The sequence below is a fragment of the Calonectris borealis genome, chromosome 1, assembly GCF_964195595.1.
Source record: "Calonectris borealis chromosome 1, bCalBor7.hap1.2, whole genome shotgun sequence".
NCBI lineage: Eukaryota > Metazoa > Chordata > Aves > Procellariiformes > Procellariidae > Calonectris > Calonectris borealis.
In genome coordinates this window covers 115,665,786-115,684,668 of record NC_134312.1, presented here as the reverse complement: position 1 = coordinate 115,684,668, position 18,883 = coordinate 115,665,786, and the positions used below count along the sequence as shown (strand labels likewise).

General features: G+C 38.1%; 2 protein-coding genes across 6 annotated transcripts in view; one reads left to right on the top strand and one right to left on the bottom strand.

Moving 5' to 3' along the window:
- Window positions 1-9,718, top strand: part of LTN1 (listerin E3 ubiquitin protein ligase 1) — a 31,988-nt gene extending 22,270 nt beyond the window's left edge. The window contains exons 22-30 of one of the 3 annotated variants that reach the window (XM_075171082.1): window positions 1,040-1,253; window positions 1,540-1,777; window positions 2,658-2,732; window positions 3,651-3,837; window positions 4,301-4,472; window positions 6,127-6,347; window positions 6,847-7,041; window positions 7,852-7,892; window positions 8,675-9,718. In XM_075171082.1, coding sequence (XP_075027183.1) covers window positions 1,040-1,253; window positions 1,540-1,777; window positions 2,658-2,732; window positions 3,651-3,837; window positions 4,301-4,472; window positions 6,127-6,347; window positions 6,847-7,041; window positions 7,852-7,892; window positions 8,675-8,765 — 1,434 coding nt within the window. In that variant the 3' untranslated portion in view covers window positions 8,766-9,718. Of the gene's footprint in view, window positions 1-1,039; window positions 1,254-1,539; window positions 1,778-2,657; window positions 2,733-3,650; window positions 3,838-4,300; window positions 4,473-6,126; window positions 6,348-6,846; window positions 7,042-7,724; window positions 7,893-8,674 lie in introns of all 3 variants that reach the window. The other 2 variants (XM_075171076.1, XM_075171071.1) reach the window with 2 other exon arrangements.
- A 3,237-nt stretch (window positions 9,719-12,955) lies between these two features.
- Window positions 12,956-18,416, bottom strand: HEMK2 (HemK methyltransferase 2, ETF1 glutamine and histone H4 lysine). Of its 3 annotated transcripts, none has more exons than XM_075171087.1 (6): window positions 18,249-18,416; window positions 17,103-17,192; window positions 16,373-16,463; window positions 15,376-15,459; window positions 14,520-14,661; window positions 12,960-13,452 (listed from the first exon to the last, which is right to left on the bottom strand). In XM_075171087.1, the coding sequence occupies exons 1-6, from the start codon at window positions 18,389-18,391 to the stop codon at window positions 13,346-13,348; spliced, it is 657 nt and encodes a 218-aa protein (XP_075027188.1). In that variant the 5' UTR covers window positions 18,392-18,416; the 3' UTR covers window positions 12,960-13,345. The 3 variants fall into 3 exon arrangements, 2 of the variants coding, with proteins under 2 accessions (XP_075027198.1, XP_075027188.1); XR_012676873.1 differs by having other exon boundaries at window positions 13,363-13,452; window positions 14,108-14,661; window positions 18,249-18,410; XM_075171097.1 differs by lacking the exon at window positions 15,376-15,459 and having other exon boundaries at window positions 12,956-13,452; window positions 18,249-18,410.
- Between the last annotated feature and the right edge of the window lie 467 nt (window positions 18,417-18,883).

The following is an 18,883-nucleotide window of genomic DNA, read 5'->3' as shown; positions in this document are numbered from 1 at the left end:
GAAGAATAATTTTGAAATGTGTCTGCTGTAAGTCTCTATGTTGAAAAATAATATCCATTTAAGACGAAAGTCTAACATGACATACAAAAATTAACTGAAAGAAAAGCAGTGTCTGCATTTCAATATCTAAATGATCACATGAAACATCAAAATTACATTCTAACGCTGTTAGAAAACAGGTCAGAGTGAACAGCTGACTACTTCTTTATTAATCAAATAAAGATACAGAATCTTTCACCCTCTAGGGTTTGGGGTTTTTTTTGTTTTGTTTTAATAATTATAGCACCCTCTGTCACTACACACTTACAAGGGCAGGCTGGAAACTTCCATGTGGCCTTTCTTGGTCGCAGGATTAATCTTCTTACCTATGCTGTATGTCCCTCAAAACTGTATTTTTTTTTTTTAATTTAAGAAAAACCCAAACAGCAAACTTGTATGAAAAACTTGTTGCATAGATTAAGTGCTTGGGAATGTTTTTAATATTTAATGATATTCCTTTTTGGGGGAAACTAGTAAGAATAAAAATAAAAAGAAGGAGCTATGTTGGGGGAGAGGAAATATTCTCCTGATTGCCACTTCAATAATTTCAAGTTTACAATAGCGTATTGCCAATTTTCATTCTGTAATTTGGAAATATAAGCATGGTATTGGTATGGCTTTTATGTTTGGGAGAGAAAAATGAGAGCACTTCACATACCAGTTTTGGCTCACTTGGCTGCACAAGTGCTCCAGATAAGCTACAGCAGTGTACACTTCTATTTGAATCCACTTGGTGGCAGTTTATTTCTGTCATTATAAAGAAGGTCATATAAGGGAAGCCATCCAGGATTCTAAATGTTGATGAGACTTGGAAATAATTTTCAGCAAGTCTTACTAAAATACAGATTGTATTTTTAAACTTCTTTCTTTTTTCCCCCAAATCTTTTTAAAATGGTCTTTGCAAATTATACTTTCTGGTATAGACAGGCAATGTTAAACAGATATTTTAAAGCAAATTTATAGTTAAGAAATCTTCCTCTTTTTTTTTTTTTCCTCCTAGACAACAAGTGAAAACCATTCGCTTTATCATGTCCCGCTTGTGCAGATTTTTGCTTGTGTCAGTTGTGACTTGGCATCTGCCCTTAGCGCTTACTTTGAAGCTGCAGCTCCTGAAACTACTGAAAATCTTCCTGTGAACTTGATCAGTGAATGGAAAGAATTCTTTTCTGAAGGAATTCACAATTTGCTGTTACCTTTGTTAGTGAAAGTCACAGGCAAGTATATGGCAAGGAGGGTAATAGTGGTACCTGACAGGCAATTCTGAAATAGAACTTAATGGGCCATACTTTTTAATTTATAGGAATATTATGTCAACATAGCTTATAAAAACTCGATTTTTTGAACACATATGCTAATTAGTAAAGTAATTGCACTTAACATTGTGACTTTTAAGATTAGACGGATTCTGATAAGCAGAGTCTGAGTTGTTTCTAGCCATGCTTATTTATTATATCATGCATACATTCTGTATCACAGCTTGTCTTTCTCTATTTTAAATAGGAGAAACCAAAAATGCATCTGAAGGCTCCTTTCAGAACTCTGTGTTAACATCTTTGGGTGAAGCCCTAACGTACATCTCGAAGGACCAGTTATTAAACCATAAATTACCAGCAAAGTTTGTTGCAGGCCAGAAAACAAATCTTCCAGATAAACTCCAGACTCTACTAAATACATTGTCTCCATTGTTGCTTTTCCGGGCTAGACCTGTACAGATTTCTGTCTACCATATGTTGTATAAGTAAGAATCAACAAATTTCTCACTTCCCTCACCTCCCAGTCTGTTTTGGTTTTTTAAAATGTGCTGTAGAACATGCACTTACAGATGTGTTCAGAAAAGTCATGCTTCGTTACGGGAGAAAATCCTTAACTGGGCAATTTGTGTTCTGTATTGGAGAACATTATATAAAGCTATGAATGCTAAATTTAGTTGTAAAAGTAGACTGAATATATACTGAGAAATTTTACTGCAGTACATGAAGATACAATTTTATTTTCTGTACCATAGTTACATAATATCAGTATCATAACTATAAAACTATTTATTTTTAGCCCCTATTTTAACACTCAGAGAATCGTAAATCAAATATTCCAGATTTGATCTGGGTCTGACAGTATCATTAAATAGTATGATCTTTTTATTTTCGCTAGTTTAGATAAGAAAATGAAGAAAGTGAATAAAAATGTGTAGTATTCTTGTGAACTTTGTGGATATCTCTAACACCAAAAGAGAGAATTTGAAAATAGTATGTGCATTTGACTGCTCAAAGTGCAGATTGCAAGGCAGATGGCTTAAGCATAAGAAGCTACTATTATCTTCCACTTACACTGAGGCATAAAGTTGCAATAGCTTTATTCTGAGATAGAGAAGTTTATTTTAGCGTGACTCAGGAACTGTAAAAGTTCTGGAAAAGAACGAAGCAAAGCTACATGCTAGTTGGCTGTCATTCAGGAACCAACTTTGCAATGGCGAATCTTAAAGATTCTGTGTTGTTATTAAGGAATAATTGCCATTACTTTATTGCTTATCATTAATGTTGACATTGATAAGCAAAGAACTATGCATCATGTATATTAAAATAGTAAAAATTAAATCTGATTTCCTTTCCATATTTCTATAGATTAATGCCTGAATTGCCTAAATTTGATGACGAAGATCTCAAATCTTATGGTGATGAAGAGGAGGAATTGGCATTGTGTGTATTTTTTCCTCATGTTTTTTAATGACTGTTTTCTGTATCTTTAAAATGTGTTACAAGAGTTGAGATTTGCAGCAGAGTAGTTGTCTGTCAGGAGATGTTAAAAGAAAAAAATGACATGGCTATGACAATAGGGCCATAAATGTTGAAAATATTCAATATAATTGGTTAAGTCTGCCTTTGTGCTAAAACTGGAAACAGTATTTCTAGGTACAGTTACTAAATTAAGTGCAACATATATGCTCTATATTGCAAAATCTTGACAGATTTTTACTGGACTGCTCTATTCGGAATGTGTCCAGCTGCACAGGTAAGTTAGTTTCTTGAACCTCCAAAATTGACTTGGGTGTTTTACACAGCTTGAATCCGATAAAGTCAACAGTTTGAAGAGGGAATACGGTAGCTGATTTAAAAAAACAAACAAACAAAAAAATCTTTTTTTTACCTCAATCCAATGGTTAATACCTTTTTTTACTATGGGACTGCAAAAGGCTTTTTAATCCAATGCCAAAGCTCAAACCCAACACATTCAGTGATTAGGAGATCCAGTGTTCAGTTGCTCCTTTGTTGGTGTGACTCGACAAAGAAAGAAAGCAAGCAAACCAGCAAACCATGATGTAGGTTAAATCAGCTCAGCCATAGACCGCTTTCAGATTAAGTGATCAGCATTCAGTTTATATTCGTCTTGCAAAAGGTAAAAATACCAACTGTCCCTTTCAGGAAAAAAACCCTAAAATTTTAAAATCTAGCACTAATGTGTGAATCTGAAAGTAAGTTTTCCTGTAATAAAAGGCCCCTTTTATGTTCTACATTCCTGGCTTTACTAACAGGTTTCTAGGAAAGCTGTGAATGTAAATTCAGTTAATACTCTGCTCAAGATTTGAGTTTACTATGCCAGATAACGTTTTTCCATAGATCACCTCCAGCGGCTCTTATGTCTGTCCTGGCCACTCAAGAACTCTTGCTAGAAAACATCCTGGAATGCATTCCAGTTGGAGAATTTGCAGTTATTCAGCCCCTGAGCGATGAGTTCTGCCTTGTTCTAGGATATCTTCTCACTTGGAAGTTAACATTAGCTTTCTTCAAAGCAGCTTCTTCTCAGGTATATGTTCAGAGTCTTTTCCTTTTAACTGAATTTCTTAACGTGCTTATTTGGTTTGAATCTTGAAGTTTCATCCAGCCTTTTTATTCTTTTAATTATGTATCTTCCTACCTCTTGTTTTTGTGGAATGAGTGGAATTCTGAAAGTATCAATAGACTTAGATTTCTGCACGGCAGTAGTTAAGGATCGTAATACTAGAGTGATAAAGAATTAAGATTCATTAATAGGTGATTCTTTCTGGCATTTTCAAACAAGCTTGCTACATTTTATGATCTTCTAATCATTCAAAATGGTGCAGAGAACCATTCTAAATCACTCTTCTAAACAGTTGTTCTGAATGACAGTCTTGCTTTTCCTCCCTACAGGAACATATTTGTATTATTTACAGACTAAGCTATATTTGTTAAGTCTCATCTGTATTTTGTGTGTGTGTTTTTTTCTGGTTTTTTTTTAACACTATCAGCTGCGAGTTCTCTACTCACAACATCTTAGAAGAACTAAAAGCTTGAATAAACTGCTTTATCACTTGTTCAGACTTATGCCTGAAAACCCTGTCTTTTCTGGGCCAACTTCAGAAGTTCCAAATAAAGACACAAAAACCTTCTTTACTGAAGAGCTTCATTTAGATGTCAAAGGTTAGTAAAAATTGTATTTGAGAGAGTTTTGATATTGCTGAAGTTTAGATATGCTTTTCTGCTTAAAAGTACATATTTAGAAAATCTTACCTATAAAATAGGTACATACGCACATACAAATATGTATGTTTAAAAATCTTTGGCTAAAACTCCCCATTTGAAGCTTAACCAAAGTTGAAATGTTTATCAGAAAAATCAAGGGAAAAAAAACCCAAAACCAAAACAGGAAATGCTTAGATTACTCACTTAGGGTAGAAAATTGCTACTGTCTGAATCCTGAATGTAGGCAAAGATTCCAAAATACTAAAAATGTGTGATCTATTCTGGGACATCTCCATTGCTTCTAGATATTCTTTTTAATGCTAAATGGAATTTCTATTTTTTTCTTCTATTTTAATACATAAATAAAAACAAATTAAAAATATATTTTAATACATATTTTTTGAAATGTTTGAGACGTTAAATTGTGTGTTGTTTTTGTTACGCTGTTCAGACGACCCAGTTAATCAACCATGATGAGAAAAGATACGCTGTTTTTTTTAGCTGAGAAACATGAAAAAGAGAGTTAGTTTTGAAAGTTATTTCATTGACATTGTTATTTTATGTACCTGTATAGATGTAAGCCAAGATACTGAGTTTTCATGTCTTAATTTTTTGCTTGAACATCACTGTATGTTGCAAACGATTTATCTGGATGACAGTGAGAAAGAATTACTAATGTGACATCTCAAGAGAAAGATTTCCCTTAATCTCTTTATGCACTTCTATAGAATACTGCAAACCTCCAATATGCTCCAAACATCATCTTGTTTGTTCACTCCAAAGTGAGCATTTTGTCATTTCTAGAATATAAAATTATTCTTGATTTCTGGCAGTCCACCTAGAGTTCATCTTGAAATTAGAAGATGAATTCCCAGTTGTGAAGCGTTAATCTCGCAAACAAAGAAACCAGACTGATGGAGAAAGGCAGAGTCAAACAAGCACAAGTAGTGTCCTGGTTTCGGCTGGGATAGAGTTAAATTTCTTCCTAGTGCTGTGTTTTGGATTTAGTATAAGAATGTTGATAACACACTGATGTTTTTAGTTGTTGCCAAGTACCGTATGGTCAAGGACTTTTCAGCTTCCCATGCTCTGCCAGGCGCAAAAGAAGCTGGGAGGGAGTATAACCAGGACAGCTAGCCCAACTGGCCAATGGGGTATTCCACACCATATGACGTCATGCTCAGTATATAAGTAGGAGGCGTGGTCCAGGAAGTAGCGATTGCTACTTGGTTATCGGTCAGCGCGGGTGGTGAGCAATTGCATTGTGCATCACTCACTTTGTATATTCTACCATTATTATTATTACTATTATTATCCCTTCCTTTTCTGTTCTGTTAAACTGTCTTTATCTCAATCCATGAATTTTACTTTTTTTTTCCTATTCTCTTCCCCATCCCACTGCGGGGGCGGGGAGCGAGCAAGCGGCTGTGTGGTGTTTGGCTGCCTGCTGGGTTAAACCACAAGAAGTAGCAAACATAGAAGGAGCATGTACATGAAATTCCGCTTACTACAATTATGTTGGTATCAAAATTTTTTTGTATACGGTGTGGAGGAACCAACATTTGTGACTAATGTGTTAAGAGTATTTCAACATCCTTTCTTTCCCTCCCAGGCACAGGAGTCCTCTCATCCCAGATTCCGCACTTGGCCTGCTCTGTGTACCATATAACACTGAAAGACCTGCCAGCCATGGTCAGGCTTTGGTGGAATAGCTGTGAGAAACGTGTCTTCAATGTTGTAGATAAGTTTACAAGCAAATATGTCAGCAGCGTGCTTTCTTCGCAGGAAATATCTTCTGTTCAGACTAGCACACAGTTATTTAATGGCATGGCGGTTAGTAAGACTTTTTGTCCTTTTTTTGATTTACTTTAGTTTTTTGCAAACATTTTAAGAAATGTTACTTCTCAGAACCAGACTGTACTAGTGTTTTATATGATTGCATTTTTGTTGTTCTAAATGACTGATGAAAGCATAATTTAGCTTGATATCGATATATTAAGTTGATGTTTATTAATATTCTGTTTGGAAAAAAATAGGTTTTATGATGTTGGAGAAGTTGAGGAGGTAAGTGGAAGATACTGCTATCAGTATACTTCTTTTTGGTTTATTAAAAAATGTTATCAATCAGTAGATTGAAAAATGGCTGGTAATCTCTTTGGTTTGCTAGGATATGAGTGGATTTTTATTTTCTTTGAGAAAAGTGTTTTCCTGGTCTAAGAAAATTACTTAACGTGTGTAGTAAAGTATTTATGGTTTATATATATATAAAAAAAGACTAGCGATGGTGCGTATCTCTCTGTGGAGTTTTTTAATATGTGCATTTTTTTCATAGGTAAAAGCTCGGTCTGCGGCACGGGAAGTCATTGCTACCTATTCAGTTGATGACATATTTATTGAACTAATAATACAGCTTCCATCAAATTACCCACTGGGATCCATAACAGTTGAGAGTGGAAAGAGGGTTGGTGTGGCTGTACAGCAATGGCGCAATTGGATGCTACAGTTAAGCACGTATCTTACACATCAGGTGAGTTTAGAGAAAGGCCCTAGTTTTGAAAGCTTGAGATAGAAAAATATTCCTAGTAATATAATATTATTTAGATCTGTATAATGGATCTCAGCAGTAGATCTCGAAGGACTTCATAGAATTGGTGACTCTCACCATCTGCTTTTCTCCAGATGCTGAAACAGAGAGGTAAAATTATCTGCCTAGTAAGTCCTGTTAAACCCATAGCCAAAGTTGAAAATTTAGATCTCTTAAGACATGGGCCAGTGCTTGTCCCATTTGGCAATGCCATCTCAACTATAATTCCGAAAAAAACCCCAAACCCCAACCCTGCCCCCAAACAAAAAAAACACCACACACACAAAAAAACCCACCCAGTACATTAAATTCTCTAAAAGATTGATGGTTGCTGAAGCTGCATCATCTGTGGTTAGAACAAAACAAAACAGTGACTGAAAATTTTAAAATCCCCTTTTAAGTGCTCCTAAGGGCATTCTTTTCATTGTGATGAATGCTTGCCTTTCTATAGATTAGACTATCATCTGTATTTCATGTGCTGGCTTTACAAATTATTCACTGCGTATATTGCATATAATTTCAAATTATAAAGCCTTTAGGCTTTGTTTCCTTCATGTGCTTATGAATAACAGTAAGAATATTCTGAAGGAATTCTACAGTATTAACAGCTCTTTTCCCTCTGTTAGAATGGAAGTATTATGGAAGGCTTATCTTTGTGGAAAAATAATGTGGATAAACGTTTTGAGGGCGTTGAAGATTGCATGATCTGTTTCTCAGTCATTCATGGTTCCAACTATTCTCTTCCCAAAAAAGCTTGCAGAACATGCAAGAAGAAGTTTCATTCGGCTTGCCTGGTAAGTACCTAGACTGTATTTTTTTAAATAGGCAAAATACCCATTTATAGTTTGAACTGGGAACTTCTATTGTAATATCATCAATTTCCATTATGTTGTTGGAGTACCTGGGATTAACTGAACTCATAAATCATTTGTATGGATTTTCTACTAAGCTGTAAGGGCATGTAATGAGAGAGGGGTTGCTACACTTCACAGGCAATAACTATCCATTTTGTGTTCACTAAGATGTAAGTCATTACATCTACATAGGGTGTAGCAACAGCATCTTCTTGTTATCGGCTCAGATATGGGAATAAAAAAGGTTAAATTTAAATTTATGCGGCATGCTCTTTAGTAAACGACGCTGATCTGGATAATTAACATTTAACTATATCCAAGTCATCATAGGCATTGGTTGTATGGTTAGAGAGTATACTGGAACAGATTGGCATCTGTATTGCCATACAACGGAGGAATTATTGCTGCTTTAAAAGCGCTATCTTTTTATTCTAAAATGAGACTGGACGAGAATTCCTTTGTGTCAGTTTTTTTAGAATAAAACTTTAGTATTGTGAGCGTGTGTAATATGTGTATATACGTATATGTATATATACACATGCATACACACACAAGTGGAAAGGGTTTTTTTTTTACCATTTCTTCTTGTTTTTTTTTTTAAAGTATAGTTAATGTTTTGATAGTTATATTCATTGGTGAATAATAGTTATTACTGGTGATAAACCAGTGTTCCTGATATTCAGCTTGCATTCGTATATTAAACAGTTGTATTTCTCTTTCAGTACAAATGGTTCACATCCAGCAACAAATCCACCTGTCCGCTCTGTCGAGAGACATTTTTCTGAAATAAACCGGTCTGTCTTCTTTCTGTGAGCTAAGTAATAAATGAAGAGGAGGCAATGAAAACTGTATGTTGAAAAAAGCTAACTTGGAATAATGTCAGTTGCTTTAAATTCTTGACTAGTGGGATATGACACGTATTTACCTCTGGACTGTTTTTTGTAAGTTTGAAGATTCTTCTTTGATATAAAGAAATATATGAGAATAATTTATTTTAATTTGTATATTTTTAAGGTATTGAGATATGTTAAAAACTCAGAAATAATGCAGTTATGTCTGAAAAGTGGTGTTTAAGCCACAGCATAGTTGATTAAAACCTCTTATTTTAGATATATTCTAACATGGTGTTACGTACTTAACCCAGATCATGCCTCTTAGAATGTAACATAGGTGGTATAAAGACTTGATTTTTGATTATAGTGCATTTGTAATAGTTCCTCTTATGGGGAAAAAAGAATGTTGTTGCTGTTAGACATTAAGGCATGGAACTAGGGTGATAACCTTCTGTTAAAGCATAAAATTTAAACATAGCACGCTCTAAATTAACATGTTTATAAACTGATCTTTCACCTTTAACAGTCTCATTTTCTCAAAAAACCTCAGCCATCCAGCACCCTAAAAACATGAAAACTCGGAAGCCCAAGTAAGTAGAGAGAGTACAGTCATTCCTGCATGACAATGAAAAACAATACCTATTGACGATTGGCTTTTAAAGAGGAGGCACACACACTGATCAATTCTTGTTTTCGTTATTTCAGTTAATGTCTTCATTAGCGGGCAAATTAACTATCACTGAATGTACACTGTCTCATACTCTAAGTGAACATGACAGATCAGAATTTAATGCTGCCTTCAAGTATACATTTTTTTCATGCTTTTTTTTAACAGCAGTAGCATACTAATATATTCTAACTTGGATGGTATTTGTGATGAATTTCTTTGAAAAGTCAATAAAAGGGGAGGAATAAATGACTTTTGTCAATCTCTGTAGTCTCTGGATTGCTGTCTCTTCCTCTGTGTGATAAACTTTCCGAAATTAATAGTATAATTTTTTAGATGCCAAGTTTGTAGCATACTCACTTGGCTGTACCTCAACAGCTGTTTTTTTTTTAGATTCTGTATGTTTTCTCAAAGTTGGTCTCTTTTGAGGTGAAAGCTCTAGAAATGATTTTTAGCTGTTGACAGCTTAAGTCTGTATTTTTAACAGGTAACAGTGGGCTTCCAGAAGAGAAATTTCCTGACATTTTTTGAGAGAGAATGGAAAGGATTTAAAGCTGGTATTGAAAAGGTCTAACTGAAAACACAGATTAAGGAGCAAGCTGTATTGTTTTCATAATTACTGATACTAAACCTACAGGATTGTCTCCGTTGCATCACTTTGTTTCAGACAAGACTCGTTATTCTAAATGACTTAGTTGCAAGTTCAATAACTGATTTGAAGGCTAGTTGTGATTAACCAGGTATTGCTTGAAAAGAGACATCTTAAACTCTTCTAGCAGTCCCTAACTTGCAAATTGTCTACTAGGAACAGCCTTGTGGAGAGCTTTTGTCTTGGTTGTTAGAACAAAGAAGTGCAGGCGCTTGCAAAGCAGCAGTATGTCTTTTGACACTGGTATTTGCTGACAAAGCAATGCCTAGGGGTCTGGGCAAGCAGAATTTTTGGTTTCTTCTTTGTAAGTTCAACGCTACATAGAAAGTCTGTATCTACCATGCTGCTTATTCTCATGTGCACTGAATGCAGCAATGTGCCTCCTAAAACTCTCCAGAAACAGTGTTGCGTTCTTTAGTCTTGTAGGAGGAGGGAATAGGTGTACCCCGGCAAATGCAAAGTGTATGTGCAGACCTCTGTGTAGACATAGTAAGTTTCAAAATAAAAAAAAAAAAATTACCTGGCCTGTCACTAGTTCCCAGTCTTCACCAGGATGATGGTAGCATAATAGGAATCAGTTCTTGCAGAAAACTCACCTACGTTCTTACTTGGATTGCATTTTGACAAGTGCTTCCACTAAAGTTGCGGCAGACAGCAATACAGTGTGGCCAGGAGCATTGACTCATGATTTATTAAAGTGGACGCATATATTTTCTTGTCCAAATATCCAGTTGTTGGACAGTCCAAATGCAATCGTTTTTTGCTGAAAGCATGTTTGGTTTTGTTACACTTTCTGTTCTGATTTTCGTTATTCTGTCCTTTATAATTTAAAACCGCAGACACTGTTGAGCATTGTGATCTACTGTGCCAGATGACTGCCCTTTTTTGTCTTTGATTACCTCTTTTAAAACTAATTCTTTAGTTACTAAACTAAATATATTAACTAAAACATCTTTTGTTAAACTTGAGTTTGATTCTATTATGTGTTTTGACTATAGCTTAAAATTGTCTTTTGATGTTGTGACTTTTGCTCAGCAACCAACTTTGTGAGCGAAAGTCGTTAACAACATAAAACCCCTAGAGCAGTCTTAAGGATGACAGCATTTTGGTTCATTCAAACAGCCCTACAGCTGTAATTATAACCTCAAAACCCATGACTCTACATAAAAGCAAAATCGCTAAGCATAAAACCTCTTTCCCTTACAGTTTTGTACGGGAAAACTGAACAAACAAAAAAAAAAGTGTGGCTTTGCGAAGGGTCTGCCATCAAAAAGGTTCTAGAAGTAGGAGGCATTCAAATTGAAATATGACTTCTCAGAACTGACTAGTTGGTAAGCTGCAAGAACAAAATTTTGCTTAAGTTCTTCAATGGAAAACTGTGGAAACACGTTATTTCATAGATGGCCACAAAGCTTCCTCTCAGTTTCTCAACTTTGACATTCCTTAGACAAGTTAATCAGAAGGTAAGAAACAATGAAGTCCTGAGTTTAGCCCCACTTTGGTCCATTAAACGCATTTTTTTAGACTCAGTAGTTTCAAGTATTAGAATTTCTTGTATATAGCATAAATGTTGGGCAGCATCCTTAACGTGACTGAGTCTTCCCTCTAAACCCTCCTACTGCTTGTTTGTCTTCTTATTCATGTTTATCTATATAAAAACAAATTGGCAGAAAAGTTACTGAAGGGGATGTATTAGCTGTATTTGAATTGTTGAATTGAATTGCAGTGTTGCTCTTCAGTAGTCTTCTAAGCTGGGGAATGGTGACTCTTAGGATGTAGAACAACCACCACTGCATACTTCCTCCTATCCAATCCTTTCTGTGTTTTCTTCAGGATGGTATAAGGAACAACTTTTATGCCAGACCACTGTAAGTTGACTTTTGACCTGTATCAGTCAAAAGCAGCTTCTCACACTCCATTGTGGTAAATACCTCAAATGGTCTAGCTAGGTTTGCCGTCACGTGTTTCTGCAAACAGTACTTACCCTTCTTATGTGTTATTCTGCCTGTCCAAAAACTCCTTTTTTCAATCTCCTGGAGAAGTTTTTTTGGGTGGTCAGATCAAAACATGGAAGAACTTGTAATGTTTGTACAAGCTAGGTAAGTACAGAGTTGCAAGTTTAGCTCTGAAGTCTTAAATGGAATAGTCTTTTCAGTGCCTCAGCATTCTGCAAAAAAAACCCTTTGGACCTCAGTCCCCATAAAAGAGCTAGCTAATGGTTTATCATAACATCACTTAACGTTTCTGTTGACACAAACCCTTAAAAGATCAGTTTCTTGCAAAGCATTCTCCCAGACAGGGCTAGTGGTGCTCTACCTTTGTGCGGCGTGTGAACAAAACATCTTCCTCATAGGACTGTGCCCACTGCACAGCACACCTCTCATCATGCCGCTGGGACGATGCAGTATTAGAACCTTCTGTGGGCACCGGCAGCGGGAGGAAGCTGCAGAGGAAAGCTCTTCATCAGGGTCTGGTGGTCAGGAAATAGCTTCCTGTTTTGAATAATAGTGATTTTGAGAGAGGACCTTTGTTCCACTTCTCTACGTACAGTCATTGTTTTCAGCTACCTAGCCTTTTTAATAGCATATGCTTTCTTCTCCCCTTAATACCTTTTCATGGATGAGAACTCTTCATCTAATCTATATCTCCATAGTAGTACCCTCCTTGTAAAATGGCATAAAAGGGAGCACAATCACCACAATATTTTGCCCAGAAGACCTCAGGAGAGTAATAGCTTGCCTTTGTCCCAGAGATACACTTACTGCATCTTTTTGTTCAGAAGTACACTGTTTCCTTACTATAGAAACAAATTCAGTAATTGTGCCTTAGACACTGTAAGAGTGCTGATTCCAAATATTCATTTCAACCCAGCATAGGTATAGACCAGCTATTAAAACAGGAAGAATTCTATCAAGTACTTGATATATTTTAATAGGCCACAATGACAAATATACAAATACCTATTTATAGAGGAAAAAGTCTTTAGTGCAACAAGGTAGGGTATTTCACAGTTCCCCCACAACTGTCCCACAGATAGCCAGAGGACAACTGTACCTCTGACAACAGATAATAGCTGGTTAACATCCGAAATAAAAATAGTCTTGATCAGTTTCACTGCAGTAATCAGGAAGTGAGGATACACCTTAAGAAGGTGGAAATCTTGGCTTAAAAATTGATTTGACAACTTCAGTACTCTGTGTTCAACTTTCTGCATGCCTAGTATCTAGAAAGTTAAGAGCAGTTATCAAGACTTCCTAAATTTGAGGATAGTAAGCATCTCTTGTCCTGCTTGCCTGGAAAGTACTCGTGTGCCTTCTAAGCCACATTTCTTCATTGTTTCCAGAATTTCATCTGTAATTGAAAGTGCAGTGTTACAACCAAGTTTATACAGGAATCTGCTATAAGAGGCAGTGGTAAAGTATCTACCAAACATAAGCTGTAAAGCAAAGATTACAAACTGTGTCCTCTTACTGTTTCAGACAGTAATTTTTCCTCTTTCAGACAGTAATTTTTATGCAAAGTAGTCTTCCACCAAGAACAAATAAAATTTACAATTTCCTAACTGAAGTTCTGTATTTTGGTATTATTAATAGCAATGAACAATTCAATTATGAGGCTAATTTGTAGGAGAAACTGAAATTTATAGCACCTTCTCCCAAAAGCTGCCTGATCAATCAGGTGTGAAAGAATAATCTTTCTTCTTGAAACTACTTGGTAACGTATAGCCATTAAGCATTAGGTTGGAAGAAGTAAGTCTGAATCTTTTCTCTACACATCAAAATGAAAGACCTCACACTTCCAACTAAAGACTTTTGCCTTTTAAGGTTACAGTGCCATTCTCATTCATGAAAAAGGGTTGGCCTGGCTTTGTTACTTAATTCAGAAGATTTACAGTCACCTTTCAGACTTGGAACTGTAGTGTTGCAGAGCTGCTGAGCTCAGGACCTAGGTATTACCATTTTCCAAACTAGCCTAGAGAGTTCTTAGTTTTGGTAAATTTGCTTACATTTTTGGTGTAGCTCACCATACGCTGGATGCACAAGGCATGAATTAGGAAAAAGGATTCCAAGAGGCATCAGGTTATGTAAAAATCCCTCTGTAGATTAGACACCCACACAAACTTGACAGATGAGAAGCGCAAGAGTCCACAGAGATGCCGTGGTTTGTATGAAGCATGCAGATACACTCTAGCTGTAGCATTTCTAAAAAATGACCTAGAACACCTATATGAATTTCAACACATGCTGTCAATCTTCAATTAGTTGCTGTCACCACATTAGATTCAATTGATGTTATGTACTACTTTTTCTTGTTTACTGACGTCTGACAACCTACAGAACATTGTTGTGATCAACATTTTGATTAATACAGTGTTAAACCTGGTTTGGCACATTTAAGGGTCCAATGAAAGTGATCACCTGGATTATTTTCTTTAATTGTGACCAAGTAGAATAATCCTCCTGGTGAAAGTAGGTCTGGTACTAATGGAAAAACTCTGTCCATCACTTCTCTGCCCCTTTTGCCACCAGCCCAGGATGCCTCTATTCCATGGCTTTCCACCTACAAAGAATGAAAGCAAAGATTGTCTTAATACAGAATGATAGAAGTGTGAGTGGTACTTATAAGAGAAACATCACCATAATCTCTACCTTTACGTGTCTGCCATTAGAAATCTGACAACTTTGATTCAGCAGATTAGTTTATGCAGCAAAATTACTTCAAAACTACTTCCTACACGATGAACGTACTACTTTTGTTTCAAGTTCTATTCTTAAACTGAATTAAAAGAGCTACATTTTGTCACATGCTTTGTATGTATTTTCTTGTAACGTTTTATGAGCTTGTTTGCCAAATGGAAGGTGGCCAGTAAACCCTTTAAGTTTCCTGGGTCCAATTCTGAGAGTCGGAGTCTGCGGAAGCAGAGGATATTTATTTTGCAGGGAACAAATGCATTTTCCATTGGAAGTCTTCCATAAGAATACCTTAGCATGCCTAACAGAAGTCCTACATGGTTTATACTTAATGGAGAAACTAGGTATTGAGAGGCAGCAGCTAGCAATCCTTATTCCCATATAGTCTTTATAAGCAGCTCTAGTAAATAATTTTCACTAAAACAGTGCTGTTACAAGTGCTGTTACAACAGTGCTAGTCCTACAAAATCCTTTACTGTTTCAAAAAAACCCTGCAGTTTTCATACCAGAGCTTATTTGATTTGCCATCTCTCCTCTGACAGTAGAAATACTATTTTTATTGCGTATTTCAAAATTTTCCTACCTCTTCAGAAGGTGTTACCACGTACGGTGGATTAAATAGCAGTAGATCAACCTTCCCATTTAATCTTGGAGACAGTCCTTTGACCTATAGTGAAGTTGATGATTCTTTTGTTGGTGGGTTTTTTTTGGCAGCATAAAGAATGCGAACATTTTGTAAAAGTACAGTTACACAGTGCTGGATATTCCGAGCATTTCAGCCTGACTCAGGAACACTAAACTTTACTTTCTATGTGAAAGAGAAGCATCAAGAAGAAGTACCTGTGCATAGCAGAACAATTTCAATAGTCTTAAGACTATGTTATGTATGGGATGTAGAAGAGCAAGAGACACATATGTGGATACAAAGGTAGTACTTTATTCTTGCTCAGTTCAGAATTTAAGTTAGATATAAAAGAATTTTGAATTTATCATCAGTTAACATTTGTTACCCAAAATGACCAATCTGTGACAATTGCAGTTCAGTTCTCAGGTATGAGCAGTTGTTCATCCATTTTAGATCACGTTTATTGTTGCCTATCTTCATCTTTTATAAACGTATATATTCAGGGTATTTTAAACAAATGTCTTGCTAAAGAGATGAGAAACTTAAGCTTTTCTCCATATCAAATTTTGTAAGAAAAAAAGTAACAACTTACACAGTTCCTAATTAAACAGAAAGAGCTGAGAACCAAGAACTGCGTAGCATTAGAGGAAGGGCTATGATAATGTCAGGTCACTGCAGAGTTCCTTGTGCAGCATTTTCCAAACTACATCTACGTAATTTATTTTTTAAATTAATTCAATTAATTTTTAAACCTTAAATTTGAATTTTAGAGCTTGAGTAGTTTGTTTCTCCCTTCTTTCAGAAACACTTTGGCATTTTGTTATCTTCTTTTTTTCATCCATGCTTATTAAGAGGATGTTTGTTCTAGACTTTACGGTTACTTTTCAGTATCTCTAATAAGTATTAAAAAATTACAAAGCCTATAAAGAAAATACTATTGAAACACCTATCTTACCAAGTCAGTAATGACTGGCTGAAGGTGAACATTGTTAAGCAAAGCTGTCTCCAGTGTACAGTAAGCGGCCATCGGGTTGATATCTGTACATCTAAAAGCAAAATATTACAAAGTGTAACTTACTGGCTACTGTATCTGGAAGTTTAAACCTATGAACCACATGCTAATTTATGTACTCTCAATGAAAATATCCTTTCCAGCATCCTTTACTTGGCAAGTAAATAGCAAAAAATAGCCAGTAAAATACACACCATGTATCAGCAGCTAAACCACTCAACACTACACTGGAAGTTTTAATGACTGTCTGAAAGCGGAAGTATAGGATTTCCTTTTCAATGCTAGCTCTGCATAAATATGTATGCATACCAAGTCTTTAATAAAATCCAGTTACTGCCAACACCCAGATAACTAATGTTATGTCATCAGGCCTCAGTAAGACTAGTCAGTGGCTAAAATTTAGGATTCAACCCAGCAAACACAAGTGTAAGCTTAGCAATTTGTCTAAGAAGTGGGAAAATGGAATTTAGTTGCACAACTACTTAATTGTTACAGAACCTGAAGTAAATAGTTTAGGCTCTCTTTGCTTCAATTTCCATATCTCTAGAATTGAGCTAATATTTCTTTGTGAAAAGAATAGTTTTTAAAATGTGAAAATAAAAAGTATTTATGTGAGGGCTAAGTATTCTTTATTATTGCATGCAACAGTTTAAGTAAGTGCTATTATACTTACATGTAGAGTGCACTGGATCCAATAATGGAAGAAGCTAGAAATGTGGAAACCAGACCAGATCCAGATCCTATTTCAAGGCAGATCTCAATTCTAAAGAGAGAAAACTCTGGATGACTTTTATTTGTGACATGTAACACCTGCAACAGATGCAGAATTAGTCAAGACAGTGTTATGAAACCTGCTGCCAAAGTGCCCTTCTCCCAAACAGGCTGAAGTACTTGCGGATCCCATGGCCCTCAAAGCCCACATTAGGTCATCTGTTTCATAATGGCTGCCAGGTCTGCTCATGCCCATACAGGTAATTCCTGGTTATCACAAGCCACTTTGGGAAACACGTACGTTTCCCCCCGTGCCTAATATTAAAGTTTCCATTACCTACACAATCTGAACAGTACAGGCTACATTTCTACAGCATTTATTACACATTCATTGCAGCAAGACTGAACTCCCAACAGAAGTTACAGAAGATCACCGTGGAAGCCACACAACGAAAGCAGGACTCAAACGCAGAGCACCTCAGGAGAGTTTCAGTGAGCTCTGGGCAAAGAGCAGTGGCAGGCAATTTCAAAATAACCACGCCTGAGATTAACTCCTTGGGCAGTTCCTATAGCGTTTATAGTTATGTTGACCGCTGTGGAGGTGACAGCCACTGACACTGGGCAGTGACCCAAGCAGCTACGCAACTCCTGCAGCTTCTTCAGGGCTGAGACACGGAGGTTTCACCATTCAAACGCGTGCTGCTGCCAACAACGTGAGTGTCAGCCCCTCTGCACAGCTGCTCCCCAATTACCCTCCCGCCCGGCAACAAGCGGGGGCCGAAGCCGCCCTGAGGAGAGCAGCGGGCCCTGCGCCGCCGCGCTCCCCTCAGGCAGCCAGCCAGCCGCCCGACCAACGGGGCAGCTCACGGGGGCAGGGCCTCCCCGCGCCCACCAGGGCCTGACACCCGCTGAGCAGCTCGGGGGCCTAGGCCCCAGGGACGCGCGGCCGCGGGGCTCGACGCCCGCTCCCCAGCGCTTCGAAACCCCGGGCCCGAGGGACGGGGCGGCTCCCTCCCCCCGCCCCTGCCGGCATGTGCTGGCCCCGCCCCCTCCCCCAATTGGCCGCTCCCGAGGGCTGCTCCCTCCCGCCCTTCCCGGCCGCGCCTACCGAGCCTCCCTCAGGCGGGCCGCGTCCCGCTCCAGAGCGTCCAGCAGCAGGAAGGTGTCCTCGGCCGGCTCGTACACATCCCGGAACGGCCCGTGCGGCCCCACGTGCTCGTACCGCGGGGTAGGCAGCGTGGGCGCCGCCATCCCTTCCCGTCTCGCCCCGCCGCGCGCATGCGCAGGCACGCCCGTCCGTCCTGCCCGACGCGGCTGGGGAAGGGGGCGGGGCCAAGGGCTCCGGGCGGTGCGCCGACGCCAGGAGGGGAAGGCCTGTGCTGCGCGCGGCTCCCGCGGCAGGGGGAGTGGGGCGGGGGCGCGCCAGAGCACTCGCGCCACGGACACCGCCAATGGGAGGGCGCTGGCTTGGCCCCGCCCCTAGCGCGGGTCTAACGGCCGCTGGCCACGCGGCGTCGTGTTTGGGCTCGCTGTCAGTGAAGTTCCGGGCTTAACTTCCAGTGAAAACAGGCGTTTTCAGTGAAATCCCGACGTCAGGTTTCAGCATGCTGATTTAATTGGTCCACCTTACAAATCTCCGCTAGCCAGGAAAGATCAGTTTAGGTGAGCATAGCGATCCCCACAGCAGGTGACCCAGCCGTCCCTGAGGATGGATGTGAAAGGGACCTGCTACTCTTGCTAATC

What these genes read in the sequence shown, in the direction of transcription:
- HEMK2 (XM_075171087.1), bottom strand. Translation starts at nt 18,391, where the DNA reads ATGGCGGCGCCCACGCTGCCTACCCCGCGGTACGAGCACGTGGGGCCG. An exon ending in GGATCCAGTGCACTCTACAT is followed by an intron (nt 16,464 to 17,102) that starts GTAAGTATAATA and finishes TTTTGCTTTTAG; the next exon opens with ATGTACAGATATCAACCCGA. An exon ending in TGGTAACACCTTCTGAAGAG is followed by an intron (nt 14,662 to 15,375) that starts GTAGGAAAATTT and finishes CATTCTTTGTAG; the next exon opens with GTGGAAAGCCATGGAATAGA.